This window comes from Peromyscus leucopus, chromosome 6 (assembly GCF_004664715.2).
Source record: "Peromyscus leucopus breed LL Stock chromosome 6, UCI_PerLeu_2.1, whole genome shotgun sequence".
Classification (NCBI taxonomy): Eukaryota; Metazoa; Chordata; class Mammalia; order Rodentia; family Cricetidae; genus Peromyscus; species Peromyscus leucopus.
In genome coordinates this window covers 68,703,558-68,729,374 of record NC_051068.1, presented here as the reverse complement: position 1 = coordinate 68,729,374, position 25,817 = coordinate 68,703,558, and the positions used below count along the sequence as shown (strand labels likewise).

The 25,817-nt window shown below is 43.6% G+C and overlaps 1 protein-coding gene across 1 annotated transcript; it reads right to left on the bottom strand.

Annotated features, from left to right (window-relative positions):
• Them4 (thioesterase superfamily member 4) lies at window positions 1–25,594 on the bottom strand. Its single transcript, XM_028857428.2, has 6 exons — window positions 25,313–25,594; window positions 15,654–15,840; window positions 13,167–13,329; window positions 12,219–12,326; window positions 5,888–6,012; window positions 1–1,065 (listed from the first exon to the last, which is right to left on the bottom strand). The coding sequence occupies exons 1-6, from the start codon at window positions 25,382–25,384 to the stop codon at window positions 1,025–1,027; spliced, it is 696 nt and encodes a 231-aa protein (XP_028713261.1). The 5' UTR covers window positions 25,385–25,594; the 3' UTR covers window positions 1–1,024.
• Window positions 25,595–25,817: the final 223 nt, after the last annotated feature.

Below are 25,817 nucleotides of genomic sequence, written 5' to 3'. Positions count from 1 at the left end.
TTTTCTAGCACATTACTCTCCCAATTTATTTGAGCACCTGAACACATACACACACACAAACACAAAGAGAGAGAGAGGGAGAGAGGGAGAGAGGGAGAGGGAGAGAGAAAGGGAGAGGGAGAGAGAGAGAGAGAGAAAGAGGGGAGGGAGGGAGGGAGAGAAATAAACCTTTTCAAAGGGAAATTTGGATACAGGAACAACAGAAGATGGGAAATCATGCTGTGTCTGAAAACCAAGGAATGATGGAGGCTTCTTTGGTAGAGGCCAGGAGAGACATGGGAAACAGTTTCCACCCAGGACCTTCAGAAGGAGCAAGGTTTTCTTAATACTTTAACTAGACTTCCGGCCTCTGGGCCAGTGAACTAAGACAGTGAAGTTTTGTTGTTTTAAACCACCTAGCTTGTAGTTCTGTATTATCGGCCCTGAGAGCTAACAGAGCCTTCTTCCAGTCATGACAAACCACAGTGCTGTAAGGTACAATAGCACAGGCCGAGGTAAAAACGAACAACGGTTTAATCTCTAGGATCCCAGACGACAGATGTGGCATCCATCCCCATAGCAAGGAGCTGTGTTCCCTACTATGGCCAGAAAGATGTCTGTTCACATACAGCAAACACCCTTTGTAACACACAGTACACACACAGTACGTGCTTTTGTACATGTACACTCCACACACCCCACTCCACTTCCATGTTTGCAGGAAAAGTTTCAATACAGTCTTCTTTCTGCCGTCTGCAGTGGAGCAGGTGCTGTTCTTGTTAGCTCTGAAGTCTGTTCACATTTCAGGACCACAGATCTGTCCTAGGGATACAGATGACCGCTGAGACTCTCTCAGGGAGTGCTTCTTATGAAAAAGTCTGCAAGGTGGACAATTCCTGCAGCCCTGTATTTCAGAGGCTGTCCTGAAGGGTCTGTGAGCCAGGCTTTCTCCTGGGGATTCAGCAGCTGGGACAGGAGTGGAGATAGGTGCCGCTTCTGGAGGAGGACCTCATGCAGAACAGTGTGGACTTGACCAGAAGTTCTGTTATGTCAAACGTTTGTCAGGATCCAGCTTTATAAATAAAGCTAAACCAACAAAACAACAGATGATTGTAAGTCAACTGTTTTCCATTTGATGAGACCAAGCAGGAGGACACTAGAAAGGGATTTCTTGTATCTCTATCTTTCTACTCTCATTTCTCAGAAAACATAAGAACCAACTTTTGGCTGGGGGTGGTGGTGCGAACATTTAATACCAGGACATGGAAGGCAGAGGCAGGTGGATCTCTCTGAGTTCAAAGCCAGCTTGGTCTACGGAGTGAGTTCCATGCCAGCTAGATAGACCCTGTCTCAAAAATCAATCAATCAACTTTTGATTGTCAAAGTCATTACCTTCCCTCACCTCTTCCAGGTCCTCTACTACTTCATGATTCATAAATACTTCTATCAAGAGGAAGCCAGGAAAATGAGAATAAGTTTACAACTCAGTCAACTGATAAGGAAGGTTTAGTGAGCGTGCTAATAAGTTTTAACTGTCAACCTGACAGTCTTGGTGCCCGAGAAGGGTGTCTCAATTGAGGGATTGCTCGTATCAGATTGGTCTATGGAAGCAGGTAGCTCTGGGCTGTCTAAGGCTAGGCATGAGCCTGCTTACAGAGACCTCTATGGTTTCTGTCCTGAGTTCTTGTCCTGACTTCCCTCATTGGTGGACTGTGACCTGAAGTGTAAGCTGAAATAAACTTTTTCTTTCTCTACACTGTATTTGGTCAGAGCGTTTTGAGAGTTTTTACCACAGTAACAGAAGCAATCTAGACTTGGAATGGAGCTGCAAACTGACTGTGGATTCAGACCACTAATGCCATCTTCCTGCTCCCTTACCCATTGTTCTTGTGAAAAGCTGACACTTAGGGAGAAAGTGGATTTTTTTTTTTTCCAAGACAGAGTTTCTCTGTGTAGTTTTGGTGCCTGTCCTGAGTCTCACTCTGTAGACCAGGCTGGCCTCGAACTCACAGAGATCTGCCTGGCTCTGCCTCCTGAGTGCTAGGATTAAAGGCTCGTGCCACCACTGCCTGGCTAAAGGTGGATTTCTTAAACAGGGTTTGAAAAGGGAAAAAATACTAAACGTGACTACATTGGCATGAAAAAGAGATGCTTTAAAGCAAATAAAACCATCGTCCACACTGAAAGATGTATGTAGTTTCTACTTAGCCAACACAGGCTTAACCTAAACTAACTAAAGAATTCCTACAAATTTGTAAAAACAAGAAAAAAGGAAAGACAAACCAATGGGAATTTCACAGAATGGGAAACAAATATGGCCAGTGAACATATGAAGAACTCTATAGGTTACCTTGGAAATGAAAATCTAAATGACATTAAGATCTTATTTTAGTCAGGCATGGTGAGGTAGACCTTTAATCCTAGCATTTGGGAGGCAGAGGCAGGCGGAGCTCTGTGAGTTTGAGGCCAGCCTGGTCTACATAATGAGACCTTGTCTCAAAAGGGGCAAAAAAAGATTCCATTTAAAAACTTTTTATTAGTAAAAAAATTGAGAAAGCTGACTGTCAACTGCTAGAGAAGACAGGGATCAAAAGAGTGTCGTACACTTGGGGGCAGCTTCTGAGGACGAGGTGGGCTCCTGTGCACAGCTGAGCACCGACACACCCGACAGACAGCCAGAAACTCCGCTGCTGGGCACCGACACACCCGACAGACAGCCAGAAACTCCGCTGCTGGGCACCGACACACCCGACAGTCAGAAACTCCGCTGCTGGGCACCGACACACCCGACAGTCAGAAACTCCGCTGCTGGGCACTAACACACTGGACAGTCAGAAACTCCGCTGCTGGGCACTAACACACTGGACAGTCAGAAACTCCGCTGCTGGGCACCGACACACCAGACAGAAACTCCGCTGCTGGGCACCGACACACCTGACAGACAGCCAGAAACTCCGCTGCTGGGCACCGACACACCCGACAGTCAGTCAGAAACTCTGCTGCTGGGCACCGACACACCCGACAGTCAGAAACTCCGCTGCTGGGCACCGACACACCAGACAGTCAGAAACTCCGCTGCTGGGCACCGACACACCAGACAGAAACTCCGCTGCTGGGCACCGACACACCAGACAGTCAGAAACTCCGCTGCTGGGCACCGACACACCAGACAGAAACTCTGCTGCTGGCACCGACACACCCGACAGTCAGAAACTCCGCTGCTGGGCACCGACACACCCGACAGTCAGAAACTCCGCTGCTGGGCACCGACACACCAGACAGAAACTCCGCTGCTGGGCACCGACACACCCGACAGCCAGAAACTCCGCTGCTGGGCACCGACACACCCGACAGTCAGAAACTCCGCTGCTGAGCAGATGCCACGCTCCTGCCTTGCGGAGGACACCAGCAAGGACACACAGCAGGGGCAGGAGCAGAGCCCAAGATCAGACAAGCACGTCAATGCAGTGGGTGGCTCATGGAGTATTACTCAGAAGCAGAAATAAGAGAACAGAGCCCAGAACGTGGATGAATCTCAGCAACATACAATTCAGTGAAAACCAAACCCAGAAAAAGTCACCCGCCAAAATCTCTTTTCTACAAAGTTAAAAAATGAACAACTAAAGAATACTTCCCTTAGATGTATGCTATTCTTTTCTTTTTTGAGGGAGAGTCTTACTATAATAGCTCATGCTGGCCTCAAACTCACAATCCCCCTGCCTCAGACTCCCTAATGCAGGGATTATGGGTATGAACCATTTTACTCAACTATTTTGAGACAGGGTTTCTCTGTGTAGCCCTAGCTGTCTTGGAACTCACTCTGTAGACCAGGCTGGCCTCAAAATCACAGAGATCCGCCTGCCTCTGATTGCTGGGGCTAAAGGTGTGTGCCCCCACACCATGCATGCTCAACCATCCTTAAGGAAATTTAAAAAATAAAAACTAGAAGTTACAAAATAATGCAAGCTATTAAATTCAAGATCAGAGTTATCATTAAGCAGGAAGAAAAGATGAGGACAGCAGTTATGTAGAGATAAAATATAGTAAGAGTCTGGTTCCTGTTTGGTGGTAGGCCCTAGGGTATTATTTATTATTAGGTTTAGTAGATGAATAAATAAAAGATGAACAGTTATATACCAGTGAGGATCATGTCATAACTCAAGAATTATGATTAGTATAAACATGTACATCTGAGGTGCACTAAATAAAAACTGAAAGTGTAACTAGTGCTGTGTAAGTGATGTATGCATCTGAAGCTGAGGCTTCCAGGGCCCTGCAAAGTCCCCGTTGGATGCATTGCTCAAAGCACAAACAGGAGACATTTCTAGGTGAGATTTCTGGCAAGCTGCCTATAGAGATCTCAGCGGAAGGAACCTGCATCTCTAAGTCAGCAGAAATAAAGTGTGGTTTCTTTTCACATCCTAACTAAGTTTTCATGTTTATACCAAATGTTGAATTCTTTTTTTTTTTTTTTTAATTGGGCTTCTTTTAAGTTTGTGACCCAAAAAATTCAGTTTCATTCCTGGTAATCATTTCCTGTGTCTTTACTCTCAGGACGTACAAAGCACCTACAGAGAACTGCCCACCCAGTCCCCTTTCCAGAACAGTCACCCAGTCACCTTTCAAGAGCTGGTCTATGCACATGCAAATAATCTGTAGACATTTGCCTTTCCTTCCATTTCATATTTTTTTTTTTACTCTGAAACAATTTCAAGCTTATAGAAAAATTGTGAGATTGGCACAAAGGTATCTCTCTCTCTAAACTATTAGAGAATAACTTAGCAAAGTATGCATAACATGATTTTTCAAAAGGTATTATACTATTTGAAAGAACAACAGATTGGGGAAACACACATGTCCAGTGAGTGTCTCCCATGCAACCACAGGATTTACTGTTACTTTTCCCTACTTATGACTGTGTGTCAGAGTGAGCCTGCTCCCATTGCCGCTGCCATGCTCCAGGGACACCTTCCTTGGGCTCTGGCACCCTGTGGTGGGCTACTCCCTCGTGCATATACCCTCCTTATCCTGTCCAGACTCTGATGCTGCTGGCCACTGTTGCTGCTCTTCCTGGTATGTGTGTGGGTCTCCATGTCCCTGGAATTACCACATCAAGTCTACATAATGGCTCTAAGAGTAAATACAGGGAGGGAGGAGAGGAAGGAGGCAAGTGCAAGGGAAGGGGAGGGGAGGGAAGAAATGGAAGGACTTCTGCCCTGACCCCTGTGGTTCTCACCCAGTGTATGTTAATGAGCTTGCTTCACCTCAGACTTTCCTCACTTTTGCCTATGGTACTAAACCAGTCTACAGTCTTTTTATGGCATACATTAGGGAAGAACTGTAGTTCTTTAGCCAGTTTTCCACTGAAGTGAGTCAAAGCTTTGCTCATTCTTTTGCAGTTGAAGTGAGGGATGCACCAATATTTTAACCATAGAACCCTCTATGTTACCTATGAGATACAGTTCTGAATTAGATCAAATGTTATCTCACCTCCATTTGGAATGGATATTGGCAAATAGGTCCTTCACTAGCAGTAGGTAAGAATGTCCTTAGCCATGGGGCTGGGTACTTAGTTCAGTGACAGGGTGCTTGCCTACTATGTACAAAGCCTTGGGGTTTGATCCAGCACTGACACCCCTGACACCCCCAGTTCCCGCCCCCCAAAAGCCCCCCACAAAAAACCAATACCCAACCAACCTAAGCCAGGTGTGGCGGGGTGATTCAAGCTTGTCATTCTAATACTCAGGACGTAGAGGCGGGAAGACCAGCTCAGGGTCATCCTTTGCTGCATAACAACTTCAAGGCCATCCCAGGCTACATGAAAGTTTGTCTCAAACAAACACTCAAACCCAACCCAACTCCAAACCCTAACTCAGGCCAACCTCCCGGAGACAGTGCAGCTTCTCACCTGTTGCCGATGTGTATAAAGTCTTCTCATCAATACTCTGGATATCACAGGAAATAAAAAGTTTCCTTCCTTCCGTCTTACTAAGTTTGCTGTTTACCACCACAACAGAACAAAGGGGGATAGGTCTGCAGAAGGGGGAAAAAGGCCATCAGGTCACAGCAGGGTGGATACATACCCTATGCTAGTGAGTGCTGACCACTTAGCTGGCCCGTTCCTTAAGGGCTCGGACACCAACAGTGTCTCCTCTCCCTCTGGCTTCCTTCTCCCCACACTCCTGGGCATATGGTCCCAGACTGCTCTTCTGGGCTTCAGTTCAGAGATCACTAGGGATTCCAGCTCTGTTTTGGCAGACTTTCCCATTTGGAGATCCAGAGCCTAGTCTGATGCTGTAGCAGAAAGAAGTGAAAACCCATGGAATAGTCCTTGTCAGTGTCTCTGCTATTTTCAAAATTTCCTGGGACAGTTAGATGGCTCAGCAGGTAAAGACTCTTGCAGCCAAGCCTGATGGCCTGAGTTCAATCCCTGGGACCTGCATGGTGGAGGGAGAACTACAAGTTGGCCCCTGACCTCCACATGCATGCTATGGTACACCTGTACCCCGCTCTAGACATAATGAATACATACATGTAATTAACAATTTTCTTATCTACTTCTTTTTAGAGTACTTGTCTGGTGACAGCCTTATTATTCTAAGCCAGTGCTATGATGATATAAAGGTCCCAGAGCTGAGCTGTCCAATGTGGTAGTTACATGTGCCTACTGATCACCTGAAATGTGGCTAGTATAAATGAGAAACTGAGTCTTACAATTTATTTCCTTTTAATTAACTTATACTTAGATTAAAAAAGCTACAGGTGACTAGTGGCTAGTCATCTGGGGACTCCTGGAGCTAGAGTACCACAATGAAAAAGAACTTTCTTTGAAGGTCAGAGTTCTGTTGGTCGATGCAAAAGGTAGAACATGGAAATGTCCTCTGTTCCTACAGCACCACCATGTGGATTAAAGGACTCTAAGACACAAGGAAGTTGTCACTGTGGTTGCCCCGTGGCCCAGGCTTCCCTCCCATTACCTTTTAACATTCCATTCCATTAGCTTTTCCTGACCCCGTTGATACGGGGTCATCAGGCTTTGCTCTTCTTTTGGTGTCTATCCAAATTTGTCAAGGCCCTGGGTTCTTACCTGTTCAGCATCTCTTTTTCATTATTTTTAAAGTTTCTTTTTAAGATCTTAAAATTATGTTCATTTATCTGTGTGATAGTATGTGCAGGTGAGTGCAATTCCCCAGAGAGGCCAGAAAAGGACATTAGATCCCCTGGACCTGGAGCTACAGATAGTAACTACCTAATGTGAGTGCTGGGAACTGAACTCGGATCCTCTGAAAGAACAGTAAGTGCTCTTAACCTCTGACCCATCTACCCAGCCCCCCCAACTTCTTTATTTGTTTATCTACTTATTTTATATGTGTTAAATGTGTAAGGGCAGACGTGTATGTTTCACCAGGAATGCTGGCAAGGGAGGTCGGAGGACAACTTTGGGAGTTCTCTCCTGCCTTGCTAAGGTAGGAGCTATTCCTGCCACGCCCAGACTGATTATTTTGGAGCTGTTTTCTCTGTACCTACTACTGCTTATTTTAGGTACAAATTGATTTTTGTTGACCTCAGTTTTCTTCTGGTTGGCTTTTGTCTCACGTATTTTTCCTTTCTTTAAAACTTTTCTGTATCAGGCTAGGTACAGTGGTGCCAACTTTGATCCCAGCACTCAGGAGACAGAGGCTGGAGGATCTTTGTGAGTTCAAGGCCAGCCTGGTCTATATATGGTATCCTAGACCAGCCAGGGCCATATAGAGAGTTCTTGTTCTAAAAGCAAAAACAAACAAAAAACTTACAAATGTCTCACATATTTCTCAGCTTTTTACTTAGACTCAGTTTTATGACCTGTGTTGGACGACGGTCTGGTCAGTCAGTATCCTGACTTCTTGCTGCACTGTCTTACTTTGCTTCCTATTTGATTCACATTTCTGAACTCCCCCCCCCTTGTTTTAAAAACTGATTTTTTTCCTCTTTGTCCTTTTCTCCTGCTTTCTCTATTAATGATCACTCATTTTAATCTCCTCCCTACTGAAAAACACAAGGGATTCTGTTCGCCTTCTCCCCAACTCTGTCATTGTTTCAGCTTCTTGCTGTTCTCCGGGATGCAGATGTCCATCTTGCAGCTGAGACCCATGCTCTGCACAGGCACCATTTATCTGCTCACTGCCTTTGCTGCCACTCTGCTTCTGGTCACTCTGTCACTGCGTTCCTTGCTTCCTTCGTGGCAGTCTTCGATAGGTTCCATGGACATTGTCCTATTTTTCCATAACCTTTCTCAAGTTTTGGTTCAATGAAAACTTGACTTTGCCCTCTGACCTTCAGCATGCTGGGAGCGTGGTTCTAGACTGGCCTAGTTCACTGCTGAGTCTCTTCTGCTGTGGGGAGGTTTTTTGCTAGGATAATGGCGCCCTCTTGCTTCCAAAACAGCTCTCTTAGGGATGCTCTTTTGTCTCTGATGCTTTTAAGAGCTCTATAACTTCTCTAGGATAGCTGTACAGACTTAATGTTATTTATCCTGATGGACAGTTACTGTATTTTCTGTGGATTTGTGTTGTTCTTTCATTCTAGAATGGAATCTGGAATAAATCTTAACCAAGAAGGAACTATCTTGTAGTGAGAAGTGATTATAAAAACCACGAGATTACAAAGGACGTAAGTTAATTTTCATTGAAAACACAGGGCAGGATTTAATTGTACATTTCAGAGGAGCAAGCTTCCTGAGTGTGAAGCCAGCTGCTACCCACTGATCTGAACTCCTGAAAGGTAGAGAAGGAACAGAACGTAAATCATTAGGGTAAAAAAAGCGATAGGGCTAGGGTGCCTCCACCCATTCTTCTTTTCTTTGAGGAGGAGGAGCAAAGCTCTGCTTTAAGTCACTGTAGTGGGCTAGCATCAAAGAGGGGTTTCCCGAGCATGAAGCATTCGCTTTCAGAACCTTCATGTGGCAGTGATACACAGACATGCCACAAGGTGAGGCAGTTACAACAGGAAAATGAAAAGAAAGCTCGGGGCCGTGGTTTTGAGTCTTCCTTCCTTCCTTTTGGTTTTTTTTTTTTTTTTTGAGACAGAGTTTCTCTGTGTAGCCCTGGCTATCCTGGAACTCACTCTGTAGACCAGGCTGGCCTTGAACTTAGAGATCTGTGCCTTCTGAGTACTGGGATTAAAGCTGTGCATCACCATCACCTGGCTTGAATTTCTAAATAGATTCAAAGAAAAGTTTTTGAACTTCATGGGCATTGTGTCTATACAGTAATTTCTTTAGCTCTATATTTCTGGTCACTTTCAGTTGCACTTAAATAGCCTCTTTGTTGTTTTTAAATAATTACACCTTTACATAAGAATTCTATTAAATTCCACAGTAAATCTAATTAATAATCTTTAGTTTCTTTATATTTTCTCTTTTTTGTGATTTTTTTTCTTTTATTTTCTTTAAGAATCTTACACGGTAGTATGTATTTGATTATCCCATAAAGATATCTAAAGTCATTGAGGATCTAAACTTATTATTTATTGTTTTTGCTGATACTTTTTAAAGCTTTTTAAAAATTTACTTTTATCTTGTATTTCTGTGTATATGTCTATATAAGTGTATATGCTATGTATGTAAAGGTGCCTATGGAGGCCAAAAGAGGATGTCAGAGCCCCTGGTGGTTGTGAGCTACCCAGCATGGGTGTAACTGCTGAGCTCTCTCTCCAGCCTGATACTCACACTTATGTATGCATGTATGTATGCATTTGATGCAGACTATGCTCATGTTGAAGGAAGAATGTCCTTGAGTATCTCTTTTTTTGCCACATAAAATCAGGAAGTCCAATGGAGAGCTTCTGGCCTGCTATGTCATGAGGTGGTTGTAGGCTCAGACACGGCCCTTTCAGCTCCACCAGTTCTGAGCTGTTTCGTCCATCTCAATGTACAAGGGAACAGCTCAAATAGATTGGCTGCTAGAAATTGAGATGGCTAAGGTGAGGTTTTGCTTTTTACAAGTAAAAAGGCTGCAACCCTCATAAAATTCCAGTGGCATTTTTTTTTTGGTAGAATTAAAAAGGCAATTCTGTGACTTGTGTGGGAACAAAACCAATCCCATTAGAGAAATCTTGAGAAAAGAAGAAAGCTGGAGTATAGTATTTCTTGATCTCAGAATACATTACAAGACCAGAGTAACAAAACACAGTATTGGCATAAAGATAGATATATAAATCAATGGAACAGAACAAAAGGTTCAGAAGCAAACCCATTCAGATACAGTCTACTGTTCCTGTGTGGTGTACATATTTGAGTGTGAGTGACTGCATGAAGGAAACGGAGGTCACTGTCTGGTGTCTTTCTCAGCCACTCTCTATTTCATATTTTGAGCCAGGGTCTTACTGAACCTAGAGTTCACTGCCTTGCTAGACTGTCTGGTCAGCAAGCCCCAGGAATCTTCCCCCCTTCTCCTCCCCAGCACTCTAACTGCAGTCATTTTTAACTATTAAAAAGTGGGTGCTGGGGTTCTGAGCTCAGACCCTCATGCATGCACAGCAATAACTTTACCAACTGAGTAATCTCCCCAATCTCACAGACAGTTGATCCTTGACAAGGGTGTCAAGAATACACAATGGACAAAATACAGTCTCTTTAACAAATGAAAAATTGCTATTTATATGCAAAAGAACGGATGTAGAGCCACATCTGTGGGAGCCTGAGGGGCTTAGGACACCCTTTCCTGACTGTTTTTAGATGATAAATTTCAATCTTGTATAATTTTAATTTGAAGTTACCATTATTGGCCACTAGAGAGGAAGAAATTAGAATAGCAAGTCTCTGTTTCTTTTCTTTTCTTTTTTTTTTCTTTCTTTTCAAGACTGGGTTTCTCCGTGTAGTTTTGGTGCTTGTCCTGGATCTCTCACTCTGTAGACCAGGCTGGCCTCCAACTCACAGAGATCCACCTGGCTCTGCCTCCCGTGTGCTGGGATTAAAGGTGTGCCACCACCCAGCACAAATCTCTGTTTTTATTTGAGGGAAGGTAAGGGACAGAGAGAACTACAAAAGAGGACAAGTAGCTCTGTCTCTTTTCTAACTGGACCTCTTCTGGGTAAACAGTCCAGGGTTTGGCAAACTACAGCCCACTGGCGACTGCTTTTTATAGATGAAGTTTTACTGGAACACAGCTATCCTTATTCACTATCTGTAGCTGCTTCTGTGCTTCCATGGCTGGGTTGAAAAGCTGTGTCACAGACCACAATATAAAATATTAACAGAAAATGTTTGCTGACCTTTGAAATCAACTTTTCTATAGGATAACCTTAGTACAAACCACCTAAGTATTATTTACAGACAAGAAACTACAATCTGTGAGGCAAGGTTCCCAAGAACTAGTGCTCAAGTAACGTGGCTTTTGTGAAATGTAGAGATGTTTAGTAACTTACACATTCTATTAAAACCTCCCTTGGAGACTTCCTATTTTGAAGCCTTTGTCCTAACACTCTTTTTCTGACCTACAGTTCATTCTTCATTCCTTGCTAGAAGCTATTCTGTTGTTTGGTGTAGGACTATAGCTGGATGGTGAAGATCATGCTGAATGAACTTTGCTTTTGATGCATATCAAACTCATCTTATTTCCATTCTATTTCTCTGTGTTATGAGAAATATGTTATGAGAAATCTTTTCCTTTTTTTTTTTTTTAACATGTAGGGAATATTTGGGCTCCATCTAGATCTTACTGAATTTTTTTAAAAAGCACTTCCACAGGCCCATGAGATGCTCAGCTAGTTGGGGCACTTGCTGCTGAGCCTGATGGCTTGTGTTTACTCCGTGGGATCTACATGTTAGAAGGAAGACAGCTGACTCCTACAGGTTGTCCTCCGACTCTCTATACAACATGGCACGTACCTTCTCTCACATATATACAAATCAATAAGAAATAAAGATAAATTATTTCCCTAGATGATGCTTTTCTCAAACACAGAGAGCCAGTGCAGCCCCCATCCATAACTGGCATAGATTCCAGCTTCCTTGCTGATGGAAGGGATGATTTTGAAGCATGAATTTCTCTCCCCTAATTTCTTTGTGCAGTCTGGCTGACGCTGCTCCTTACAGATCTTTGAGTGCTCAGGCCTGGTGGCTCCTTCACTCCCACGCTTCTCCACCTCCCTCGCTAGTCCTTTGGGAGCACTTCCTTGATAGTAACAGACATAGGCCTTGACTCAGGATCTGCTGCTGGAGAATCTGACTTGGAACATAAGGAGAATGATCACAGACTTACTTTTTATAGTCGATGTTGAGGTTGGCAGTCATGGCAACTCCCTCTGCAAGTGCACACATGCCAGTAGTGATATCAATCATGGTTGCAATGGCACCTCCGTGAACATATCTAGTCACAGTGGCGGCAGAAGAGAACGTTTCAGAAGTTCAGGAAATAGCCTCTCAAGATATCAGTTATTCAAGTGTCTTATAACATTTACCTCATGTTCAGTGTAATTAATGTTAAATAATAGCCACATCCTTAACTTTGTTCATAGATACTTGTAAATAAAACTGGAGCTTAGTAGAAAATCGTATTACAGCATGAAAAAGCTAAAATTTAATTGAAAGAAATATTATGCTTGTATATATACATATTCCTTGTTTAAAAGTTTACAAAGTGAGGCTGGAGTCCTGGCTTAGCAGTTAAGAGCACCCAAATTCAGTTCCCAGTACCCATGTTGGGTGGTTTACAACCACCTGCATCTCCAGCTCCAGGTGGATCTGACACCTCCAGATTCCTTGGGCACCTGTGCTCATGTGTGCGCATGCGCACGTGCGTGCGCATGTGCGCGCGCTCGCGCGCGCACACACACACACACACACACACACACACACACACACACAGAGTTTAAAGTAACAATAAAAGGAATCTTTAAAGTTTAGTAAGTGAAGATAAATAGAGGGAAGAAACCTTAAGTACTACTATCAAGTCATAGCCAAACCACTGTAAATGTGTTCATTATACTCTGTTGCTCTTCGTCCTATAATAATATATTATATACATCATTTAATATTATGTTAAAATTTTAAAATTTAACCAATATAGATAATATTCAATAGTATGTTATAAACATCTTTTAGTATCAATAAATATGTATCTGTATTGCCATTTTAATGTTGTCTTTGTAGTCCCTGGATATGTGAGAATAAAATTCTCTCAGCTCCATGCTGCTAGGACAGTACTTACCCAGGTACCCCTTGCAGGTGAAGACCTCCTTGAAACAAGCAAACCATCCTCTTCTCCCCTTTATTATAGAACAACACATACTCAAAGCCCAGGCCTTCCTCTAAGCTTCTGCTGAACTGTTGGGCCTTTGACATTTGTTCTTCTTTCGTAACAGACCCGGGGTCTGTGAAGAAACAGGGGTATGGAGACAGGAGGGCAAAAAACAGATATAAGAAAAACGCCTCAACAGAACTAATCCCCGTACCCCGATAAAATCATATGTGGATGGAGAACTGGTCAAAATGCCCAAGGCAGGAATGGAAAGGTCACCAGAAACAGTACAGTGACTAAGGATGTTTAATTAGCAGAGTGCTTGCCCTGTGGGCACAAAGGCCTGGGTTCCCAAGCCTCAGCAGCACATAAGACAGGGTGTGGTAGTGCATGACTGTAATGTTGGCACTTGGGAGGTAGAAGCAGAAAGATTAGAAGTTCAAGGCTACTTGGTGAGTTTGAGGCCAGTCTGGACTTCATGAAACCCTGTCTCAAAACAAACTAAAACAAAACCGAGAAAAACCTGAACAGAATATAACAGAACATAAACTCTCTAGAACAGCAAACACATACATGTAAACATACATGGACAGAGTAAAAAAAACAAAGTACCAACACACACGGGAATTAGTGAATACAGCATATAAATGCTAGGAAACTGAGTGAAAAAGTGAGGTGCAGACAGAAATTCTTCTGGGCATAAATCTGGTTTAAATCGACTTTAAAGTTTTCCTGGCAGATGTGAATTTACCCCATTATCCTGAATTAGAAACAACTAGTTCATCCCAATAAATCACCACGTTTGAGTTAGGGAGCAACGTCACGGGCAGGCCAAGGGAAGTGAAGAGGGTGCACAGAGACCCTTCTTCATGGTTAGTTCATTCATGCAGCATAGAAGCAGATCAAACTCAGGTATAGAGAGGAGGGGACAAGAGGTGGTGAGAGCTTGGAAAGGCTCTTCTGCTGGCTTTTATTAGTGAAAGAGGGAGCAAGACCTGCTGAGAGTGAGATGGGAAAGCATTAGAGGTGTGAGTAGAAAGTCAGGAGCAGCATCCAGAAGAGCAGGAGAGTCAACAGACTAGGAAAACAGGAGACAGGCTGTCAAGAAACATTAAGGGCTAATTAGAAGTCATCAAATATTGTATAAAACTCTCAAAGAATTAACTAAAATAGTTATTTAATATAAAGTATGTTAAAAAATAAAACAAACAAACAAACAAAAAACCCCAGAATGATGGGAAGTGTAATTTGTGAGTATTGGGTATGCGGTAGGTTGTCTTTGGGCTTAAAGTCTGAGAGACTAGAGGGTGTGCTGGCTAGTTTATGTGAACTTGACACAAGCTATTATGTCAACTTGTCACAAGCTAGAGTCATCAGAGAGGAGGGAGCCTCAATTGCAGAAATGCCTCTCTGAGATCTGGCTGTAAGGCATTTTCTTAATTAGTGATTGATGGGGGAAGGCCCAGCCCATCATGGATGATGCCACCCCTGGGCTGGTGGTTCTACAGGAAAACAGACTGGCAAGCCATTGGGAGCAAGCCAATAGGCAGCACCCCTCCCATGGCCTCTGCTCCTGCCTCCAGGTTCCAGGCCCACTTGAGTTCCTGTGCTGACTTCCTTCAGTGCTGGACTACAATGTGGAAGTGTAAGCCAGATAAACCCTTTCCTCCCCAGCTTGCTTTTGGTCATGGTGTTTCCTCATAGCAATAGTAACCCTCACTATGACAGAGGGTAATTCAAGTGTTCTGATCTTCTCAAAGAGAAGGAGCTAGATTTTGAGATAAAGAGAAAGATTGTTGATATCAGCTTCAAGATGCCAGGTTGGGATTATCTTATTTTTGATAATATGTATTATGTTCTCCCACAATCCACAGAATTTAGTGAGATTTCTTGCCTATAAAACTAGGGATGGCCGGGCTGTGGTGGCGCACGCCTTTAACCCCAGTACTTGGAAGGCAGAGCCAGGTGGATCTCTGTGAGTTCAAGGCCAGCGTGGGCTACAGAGTGAGTTCCAGGAAAGGCGCAAAGCTACACAGAGAAACCCTGTCTTGGAAAAAAACAAAACAAAACAAACAAACAAACAAAAAAACTAGGGACAACAGAGCCCCAGTACTATTTTCTTCTTCTTTCCCCTCTCCCTAATCTCCTTCCCATTTCCCTTCCTTCCTTTCTCTCCCCTTCAATCCCTCCTTGCTTCCCATCACCCCCTTTTTTCCTTCCTCACCACCCTGAAAAAGGGTCTTACTATGTAGCCCAAGATGGTCATGAACTTGCTATGTGACCCCAGCTGGCTTTGAGCTCATGATCTTCCTGCCTCAGCCTACTGAGAGGAATTCTAGACATGGAAGAATTACCATGTCTGGCTCTTACTTCGCTTTAAGTAATAATTAGTGCTTCAGTTTGTTACACTTTACATTGATGTTCAAATATTATTTACAGGAAAGTGGCTGTTCTTACCAACAAAACGGGTTTGAAATTCTTTAAAGGTTTGAACAGGATTTTGTCTGTACGAAGGCAAACGTTTCCAGGAACCATCTTCACATTTCTTCATGAACTGGTCAAAGAGGAGTCTTAGGTCCTTGCTCCAGCTGGGGTTCGGGAGACCATAGTCCTTGTGAATGACTTTCTCAGAAGAAAATAACCTCTAAAAGACAGAGACAAGAAAAAAAGAACAGGACATATATACTATTTCCTATTTTCTACAACTTCCTAAGGCTACCATGCTGTTTTTTCTCACTGCTAGAAGATGATTACTTCAACATGGCTGGGAACGTCTGAGCTCATTTGTCCTACATCCCTTCATGGAAATGAGAGAACGACAAAGGGCAGTGATTTGTCCAACTTCTCCCAGCTAGTTACTGGCAGAGATAACATTTAGCCCAGGTGAGCCAGTCACCAGAGACAGAGAAATGGACGGGTGAGATGCACACGGTGTGGTAGTTTGAATGCAATTGGCCTCCATAACCTCACAGATGTGTGGCTTTGTTGGAATGGGTATGGCCTTGTTGGAGGAAGTGTGTCACTGTGGGTGGGCTTTGAGGTCTCCTATACTCAGGATACCACCTAGTGTCTCAGACCATTTCCTGTTGCCTGCAAGGTGTAGGACTCTCAGCAACTTTGCCAGCACCATGTCTGCCTATACATCTCCATGTTCCCCACCATGACAAAAATGAACTGAACCTTTGAACTTACTGTTCACCCCAGTGAAATGTTTTATTTCTTTAGAAGAGTTGCTGTGGTCGTGGTGTCTCTTCATAGCAACAGAGACCCTGACTGTGACACATGGGAAGTCGGAACACAAGGGAATGGTAGGATTTGGTTCAGCATTTGGCTCTTTGACACGAATATTGATAAGTAGAAACTAGCTATCTGGAAAGAGTAGTGTATGTAAAAACAAAACTGAACAAACAAGCCACAACAACAAAACAAAATCAATGTGGGCAAACGTAAAAGAGGCACAAAACAGTTTTGAAGGGTTTTATGCAATAGGAACTAACTATTATCCCCATTTTTACAGATGATGAAATTAAGGTCTGGAAGAAGCTAGGCAATGTCACAGTGTAAGAGAAGGAGCAGAAGGATATAGAGGTATAGGCAAAGCCTCAATGTTAAGCTAACTGGTTTGAAATATTCTGCAGCACTCTCAGATTATTTAAGCAGGGAGTGACATGCTCAGATTTAGTCATAATAGGAAAGAGAATGGTAATGTCCATGATTGCAAATGGAGGGTTTGGGGTATTAGGGTAACTCAGTGAGAATTATGAGATCATAAAGCAGAACTCAGAGACTGCTTCCATAAAGCAAATGAAGGAATAGGATAAATACTACAGTCAATCCCTGGTGTACAAATGGCACCATGGAGTAAATGACAGTTAATTACAAGAAAGAATACAAGAGGGACAGGAGGAGGCTGCGAAAAGAGAGGCTGGTGTCATGGTAACTATGACTTCCACTCATGATGCTTCTCTGGAACACTGAGCATTGCCACCATTCCAGTCAACAACCGAAATGTTGGGGACTAGGAAGACAGAGTATGATCTATGAAGGGGCATAAAACAGATGCTCACAGACAGCAGACAGGAAAGGACAGTAGAAATCTCAGGCAGTGTAGGTTATAGAAGGGATCAACTATGTGGCCTTCTATTTCTAGTCACCATTATCAATCCATTCTGATTAATGTATGTTATCACTTGGACTGCACCCCTGACAGCACCACGTGGTGCTCATTGATGGAAGAATCAGCTTCTGCTGGTCCTGAGTTGGCTCCAATCCTGGTTCAATAGGAAAACCAGAGGAACCTGTCTCTAGCACTATATGAAATTAAAAACTGGATTGGTGAGATGACTCAGTGGGCAAAGGCGTCTGCACCAAGCCTGGTGGCCTAAATTGGATCCCTGGCACCTATACGGTGGGAGGAGAGAACTAACAAAAATGTCCACAAAGTTGCCCCCCAACTTCCACTCACAAACAAACAAATAAATGTAAAGAAAACAAAACAACCACCACAACAAAAACCCTTCCATGGAGATAAATGGGAAGTCCTGACTTTATGGTACTAGACACGAGGAAACAAACAGAAATCACATTTTGCCTGTAGCTCAGGATAAGTAACTTTATTTTCTATGCCTCTTTGATCAGCTCATCCCTTCAGAACCCAGTTTAGATAATCTGGGAAAGACAGAAGGCTCTATACATTATTTCTCTCTCTAAACAAAACTATGTTAAAGTATCAATGTATTTCCTCCAAGTTCTTTGATTCACATACTGCATCCTGATTTACACCGCTAGGTAGTTGATTTTACATATTTCTAGCAAGCCTCTGGCAGCAAAAATCTTGCATAGTTCCAAAGTTGTAAACTTCATTCAGCAGGTTTTTTTTCCCTCTTTTTATACTGCCCATTCCCATTGAAGTTGTCATCTACTTTTTAATTTTTCATTAAAAATTTTAAAGGGGTGGAACGATTGTAAAAGCCAGAGGATCAAGGACTTTGCCATGAGGTTGTGTTTCCTAATAGATATCACCACATGTCTTACCACATGACTGCCCAAATGTGAGCTGAACAAGGATGACAGCAACGGACATGATAAACCACACAGTGAACAGCCTGAGAGGCTTCAACCCTACACAAAGAACTACAGGCAACTGAGTAAAGCTGGCAATGGGAGGGAGAGGTGGTTCTTCCCAGGGAAGAGCACACCAGTAGGTTGTCCAGTCCCAAACAGTCAGTGCTAAAAACATACATACAAGCACCATTATACGGACTCAACAGTTATATCTGAGATTATGTATGTATATATAAATACATATAAGCATGCAAAAACAATTGATGATAAAAGAGGTTTTGAATTTAAAGGAGAGCGAAGAGGGGTATATGAGAGGACTTAGAGGGTAAAAGGGAAGGGAGAAATGTTGTAATTACAATACAATCTCAAAAATGAAGAAAGGTTTCACCTTATTTTGTTTTTGCAACAGGGTGTTTAGCCCAAGCTGGTCTAAAGTTTGTGATCTTCCTGCCTCCCAAATGTGGGATTACAGGCATGTACAATCTTGCCTAGCACGAAAATCTTATAATTTCTTTATTTATGAGACCAGGTTTCACAACGAAGCCCCAGATGGCCTGGAATTCATTATGTAGACCCTGCTGGCCTTGAACTTGCAGAGATCTGCCTGCCTCTGCCTCCCTAGTGCTAGGATTAAAGGTGTGTGCAACACCCTGCCAGCTCTTTGCAGGAATCAGTTCTCTTCTTCCATCATGGGAGTCCCAGGGATCAAATTCATGTCTTGAGGATTGATAGTAGGTACCTTTACCCAGCTTGCATTTTGCAAGCACAGCACTCCCTCCCTGTCTCTGCTGTCTCTCTTATTTATTTATATTGGGATAGAGTCTCACTATATGTAACCTTGCCTAACTAGGCTGGCCTTGAACTCAGAGATCCACCTACCTCTGTCTCCCAAGTGCTGGCATTAAAGGTGCGTGCAATCACTTCTGGCACATTTTCACCTCTTTAAACATTTAACATTTCTTGGTGCTATAACTTTCAAATGTCTTTCTTTTAGTCCTTTATAAACTATAGAATAGGGGCTTAGGGAGATGGCTTGGAGACAGTTCAATGGGCAAGAGGGGTTTGTCTATAAGCATTAGGACCTGAGTTTAAATCCCTAGCACCCATAGAAGCTGGCCATGGCTGAATGTGTCTGTGACCCAGCACTGAGCATGTGGAGATAGGTAGATCCCCAAGAGCTTGTTAGCCAGCCAGCCTAGTCAAAATATCCAGTTTCTAGCTCAATCAAAGACTCTGTCTTAAGGCAAAAATAAGATGCAGAGTGATAAAGGAGGGCATCTGCCAGCCTGCCCTGGCCTCTGTATGCATGTGATGGATGCATCACACACAGACACACAAGTATATAATAGGGCTTGGGGACACAGCTCAGTGGTAGGACACCAATTTGACTCTGCTAAAGAAAAAACACACCTATATCTAATAAATTGCTATAAACTATAACTACCCACCTGTGCTGTAGTGCTTACACCCCTATGTACCTGTATTTTGCTATTGGTTATTCAGCCTCTCTATTCCCTCTCCCCTTACTAGTCTCTCCCCTTTCTAGTCTCTAGCAACCAGTACTCTCTGCTTCTATGAAATTAGCTTTTTTAGTTTTCATGTATGAGTGAGAGCTCTTGCTATTGCCCTTTGGTGCCTTCCCCAAGCTCTTCAAATATAATTTTCCTTAATATACTTGTAATCTGGGAAATAAATTTTTTCTGTGCTGCCATTTAAAATTACTTAGTATTCACTTTCTTGTGGTTTTTGTTTTTGTTTTGTTTTGTTTTTTTGAGACAGGATTTATCTGTGTAGCTTTGGAGTCTGTCCTGGAACTTGCTCTGTAGACCAGGCTGGCCTCGAACTCACAGAGATCCGCCTGCCTCTGCCTCCTGAGTGCAGGGAGTAAAGGCGTGCGCCACCATCTTTCTCATGTTCTTAGTCTTAGTATCACCAAATGTGTGTGTATGTATGGTGTATGTGCACATGTGTGCTTGGGTGTGCTTGGCATACATGTGGAGGATGTCCCACATCCTGCTCTCTTGCTCTCCACTTTATATCTCTGAGACAGGATCTTTCATGGAAACTGGAACTAGGCTGGTGCCAGAACGCTCTGGGTACCCACCTATCTCTACCCGCCACAGTGTTACCCACTCAGATGGCTATGTTCAGCTTGTTACGTGGGTGTTGGGATCCAAACTCAAGTCCTTACGCTCACGTGGCGAGCATTCTTAGCTGCTGAGCCATTTCTCCAGGTACCACCATTAAAAAAAATATATATAATTATCTTATTTCTATGTACGTGTCTGTGTGAGTGGAGGCAATGTATGTGTGGATGCCCGTGGATGCCAGAAAACAGCGTTAGATCACTTGGAGTCAGAGTTGCAGGCAGTTGTGAGTCATCCCATGAGGTGCTGGGAACAGAACTTGGGTCCTCTGGAAGAGCAGTATTGTTGTTTGAATGAGAATGGACCTTACAGGCTCATATATTTTAATGTTTGGTTCCCTGTTGGTGGAGCTATTTGGGAAAGATTAGGAGGTGTGGCCTTGTTGGAGGAGGTATGCCAATGAGGGAGGGCTTTGAGGCTTTTAAAGCTCATGCCATTCCCAGTCAACACTCTTTGCCTCCTACTTGCAGATAAGAATGTAAGGTCTCAGCTACTCCTGCAGCACCACGCCTGCCTGCCTGCAGCCATGCTCCCTACCATGATGGTCATGAACTCACTCTCTGAAGCTGTAAGCCCCCAATATACACCTTCTTCTATAGGTTGCCTTGGTCATCGTTTCTTCGCAGTGTCTTGTCCCCTCTCAGATCTCTTAAATAGGAAACCCGAGTTGATCAGGTCTAACATCCTTTTATGGGCTAATGAAATACAGTTAATTGAAGACTTTAGTAATCAGATTGACTCCCTGGGCTTGCCTACCTAATTTAAACCTTTTTTTTTTTTTGAGACAGTATCTCATGGAGCTCCACCTACTTCTTCCTGAGTGCTGGAATTAAAGGTGTGTTCCACCATGTCCCGTCTGATTTATTTAACCTTTAAATAAAATCTAATAAATTTTCTTGAGTTCTATCAGGTGCCCTGTTTTTATACCAGTGACAGGAAAGACAAAAAGACAAGACCCAGGTCTGCCTTTAAGTGTTAACAGCCTCAGATATGGGAAATATTACTACACACATAGATAGATACAAGTGCTTTCAGGGAACACTTAAAACAAACAAACAAACCACACACATCAACAAAGGGATTTCTTGCAGCTAAAGTTCATGCAAGTGTGTGGGAGACCCACTCCCACTTTTACTCCAGGGTACTCTTGAGGAGGGAGAAGTGAGAATATTGAGATAGAAGGATAGAGGGGAGAGAGACAGATAGAAACACAGGTGTAGCACAAATCTTAACAAGTCTTATTAATAAAAACAAACCTGGGACAGGTATTGGGGTGAATGCTGGAAGATCAGAGAAGCAGAACAAGCCACAGCTTCCTCACCTCGCCAATTCCTCAGCCGATTCTGTTTCCTCAGACTGGAAACTTCTGAGTCCTCATCCAGAATCTCAACTGAACTGCTGCTAAAAGCCTAAAAGCTTAACCAGCCCTAGTTCCTGGTTTTCACACATTGTATACCTTTCTGCTTTCTGCCATCACTTCCTGGGATTAAAGGCGTGAGTCACCATGCCTGACTGTTTCCAGAGTGGCCTTGAACTCACAGAGATCCAGATGGATCTCTGCCTCCCAAGTGATAGGATTAAAGGTGTGAGTCCCACCATTTTCTGGCCTCTATGTCTGTCTAGTAGCTGTTCTGCTTTCTGACCACAGATAAATTTATTAGGGTGCATGATATATTGGGGAACACAATATCACCACACACAGGATACTCGGGAGGGCCTGGATCCTTATCCACTGGTCCCTTCTGTCTCTTCTAAAGGGCTTTTTAAAGGAATGCCAAGGGGCAGGGCAAAACACCTCCCCTTTGCTAGAGCAAGGCACACCACACAGCCATGTCCAGGCCCTTCCAAACACCCGGTAACCATGCACATGGTCAAGCAATCCTCTAATGCAGCTCTGCTGGGTAAAGCAAGCTCAGATCTCACTAGGAAATCTTTGTGGACTCCACAAAAGTGAGAACTAGGGCTACACTAAGCAAAGACACAGAGGATAAAATGACTACATGACCCACTGGAGAACTGCTAGGATCTCCACCTTCATGGACAGAAAGTGCAGAGGAGAGAGGCACAGCAAGATGTGGTTGACAAAACAGAAGATGGATCACACCACAGGTCTTAAATCTAACCTTCTAGGTCAATCAATGGCTTAAAAAAATTAGTGTGAAAGGTGATTTTAGGTAGCACAAGGACAAAGACAGATGCACGTTTAAATATTATAAACAACATAATATATAATTACAGTAATAATAAAATCCTTTACACTATATATATTTATATAACACAGAAGGACATCACTAGCACATCACGCCTATTATGTCACAAATGTTTTTACTTAGCATGAAGCTACTTAAAGAGGCCATCATGGGGCTGGAGAGATGCTCAGTGGTTAAAAGCATTGGCTGCTCTTCCAAAGGACCCAGGTTCAATTCCCAGCACCCACATGGCCTCACAACTGTCTGTAACTCCAGTACCAGGGGATCCAACACCCTCTTCTGGCCTCTGTAGGCATTGCCACACATGAGACATTCGTGAGGTAACACACAGAAATTTAAAAACTATTTTTCTTCTTTTTAAAATAAAAGGCAATCATGTAAAAAAAATCATGAAGGTGATACTTGAGTTTTGAAATGCCTTTTTCCATAATGAGCTTTTAGCAAAGTAACAACATTAGTTTTTAGAAAGTTTTATCAAGTGAAAAGGAGGAGTTAAAATGGTAAGAAAAAAAGGGAAAGTGGCCAAAGACTTGTTATCAAGGTCTAGGTAGGTTATGGTCTAAAGTTGAAGTAGGTACAGAGGAATAAGAAGAAAAGGTTTAAATTGATGAAGATCATGATTGCCCAAAGAGGGCGGTGGTGGCGCACAGCTTTAATCCCAGCACTCGGGAGGCAGAGGCAGGCGGGTCTCTGTGAGTTTGAGGCCAGCCTGGTCTACAGAGCGAGATACAGGAGAGGAACCAAAAAAACTAAGCAGAGAAACTCTGTCTCAAAAAACCCAAAAAAGATTGCCCCAAGAACCTCAATGCCCTGACATAGCAGGAAGTAGTCTAATGATGATATCTCCACTTTTCTGGTGACCTGTTTATTAATAATAAACAAAAAGAGGGGAATATAAGCCCCTCGAGCCACTGAAGGTGCCAGCCCCGCCCCCCATGCCCCGACCTCTAACTGCCAGGTTCTACCCACAGTAAATTCTAACTGCCATAACTGCTGGGCCCTGACCCCACACTGCAGAGCAAAAAGCCAAGATTTCATCTCTAGACATGAAACCCCACCTTTCTCCACCCTGGAAAGCTCCACCCTGGAAAGTTCCACCTCCTTCCCAAGAAGCTCTCTATAAGGCCTCCATCCTGTTTAGTTTGCTGCTGTTTCCTGTTGGAGCAGAGGCAGTCACCCTCCTGGTTTTTTTCCCTCCCAATAAATCTCTTGTGTGAGGTTTGTTGTGCAGTGTGACTTTGTGGTATTCCTTGGCTTCTGGCTGCCAGGAAACCTTTCCATCCGAGCTGTAATGCTTACACAAATGACATTCAGCACTAGAACCCAGGGGAATGGGGAGTTACTAATTTCAGGGAAGAGAAGGCACACGAGTCTTGGATGGTTCCAGGGCTGTGGATTTGATGGTATGGTCAGAAGGAAAAGACATTTTTTTTTTTTTAATTTGAAAGTGTGGATCACAGAGAATGAGAGTGGAACTACCAATTTCAAGGTATGTTGAGTTATCTTAGATGGACAATGTGGTAGGAAACAACTCAATTTTCAGTTCAAAGAGGTGAGAACTAAGAGCTACTTGTAGTAAACGCACTTGTAAATTCATAGCACAGTCATGAATGAAGGATGGGCCCTAGAGATAATCATTACCCTTTGTTTTCAGTAGAGGAAAGGTCACGCTTGATCTTTAGTTATACATTTATGAAAGTTGGACTTGCAAGAAAAGTTATGACTTTTTATGCCTTCTTAAAGACATAAAGCCTGTAAATACTAATGCTTAATTGTGTTCAGCACAGACTGCCAGGCACCAACATGTAATTAAAGAAACTAATTCATATTTGTGTAAGTTTAGCACAGTGCATTTTCTTTTCCAGTGGGCATGACGTTAATAATATACATACACTATTCTTTTGAAATTGTGTGTGTGTCCATCACTGAGCTATACAAGCCCTCACTGTCTAGCTTTAGAGAGATGCCACAGTCACCTAATAACCAAAGTTCTCTTTTGGTTCTTGCTCAACACAGAGCTGTTCTCTGTTGTTCCTTAGTCATTTATTATAATGACACAAAGGATACAGGCATTTGAATTTGGCAAACTGACCCCATTCTCCCAAGCGAGATCAGAAACCCCTTTGGAGGAACCGTTTTTTCTTTTTACTTATCTGTTATAATATGTCTTACCATCAATGGCCAGTTATGCCTGGAATATTGTTGGAGCTCAACAAGTACTGACTACATCAATGAAACAAGGTAGGGACATAAATAAGGGCAGGGAATTAAGACTTACATTCCAGGTATGCTAAACGATCTCATTTAATCTTATAACATCCTCTAAGACGATGAAAATGGGCTAGAGAGGGCATAATTGATTCTGACAGAAGCCTCTTCCCAATTTTGTTATAACGAATCAGAGACCAACAGGATTAGATCCTGATGCACTTATCCAGGGTTCTGTATTGGCTGGTTCTTTCATGGTGTTTCTGGGTGACCTTGCTAACCTTCCTTATTATATCAGTAGCAGTGGCGGTCCTATCCCTGCTGACCTATTTCAACCTTGAGTTATGTTCCCTTCTGGTTCCTCCCGACTCGAATCTCAGGGTGGAAGAGCCCCTGCGCCCCGTTACAGCCAAGCGCCGGTATTAGCTTAGCCTCGGTCAGGCTGTCACCCTGCTCGCACCGACCGCTGCGGCGTCCCAGGACTCACCCACACTACTCCGGGCTGCTTCGCAGGCGGGGCCCCAAGAGTGCGCAGGCGCGTAGCGCAGCTTCTCAGCATCGCTCAGGCCAGGGCAGGACGCTGTGGCCTCCTCTCACCCGAATGATCCGCATTACTACACAAGCCCACACGCCGGCTCGGGTCTACTTACCGTGGAGGCGGGTGGAGGGCGGAGCCGCGCGCCGCCCGGAATGCCAGCGCCTCCCCGAACTCGGGCGGACAGACTCCTCGCCGCCCGCTTTTGGTTCCGGGACACTTTGCGCCCGGCTCGCAGTCGCGGTAAGCGCTTGCACGGACCCTTGCACTCCTGCGGCGAGTCAGCTGACTCCTTTAGTTCCTTGTCACCAAGCTGTCAGCTCGCCTCGGGCGGACAGGAGCGCATAACTCGGTGGATGATGTTGATATCCGGGTCTTCTGGGTGCAAGGTTCTTGCACATTTAAAATTTTTAATCTCGCCGGGCGGTGGTGGCACACCACTTTAATCCCAGCACTC

Excerpts from the sequence above, each read along its gene's own strand:
- Them4 (XM_028857428.2), bottom strand. The coding sequence starts at position 25,384 with ATGCTGAGAAGCTGCGCTACGCGCCTGCGCACTCTTGGGGCCCCGCCT. Across the intron at positions 15,841-25,312 it reads AGCAGCCCGGAGTAGTGTGG|AGGTTATTTTCTTCTGAGAA; the intron begins GTGAGTCCTGGG and ends TCTGTCTTTTAG. Across the intron at positions 1,066-5,887 it reads TTTATACACATCGGCAACAG|CTTTATTTATAAAGCTGGAT; the intron begins GTGAGAAGCTGC and ends TTGTTGGTTTAG.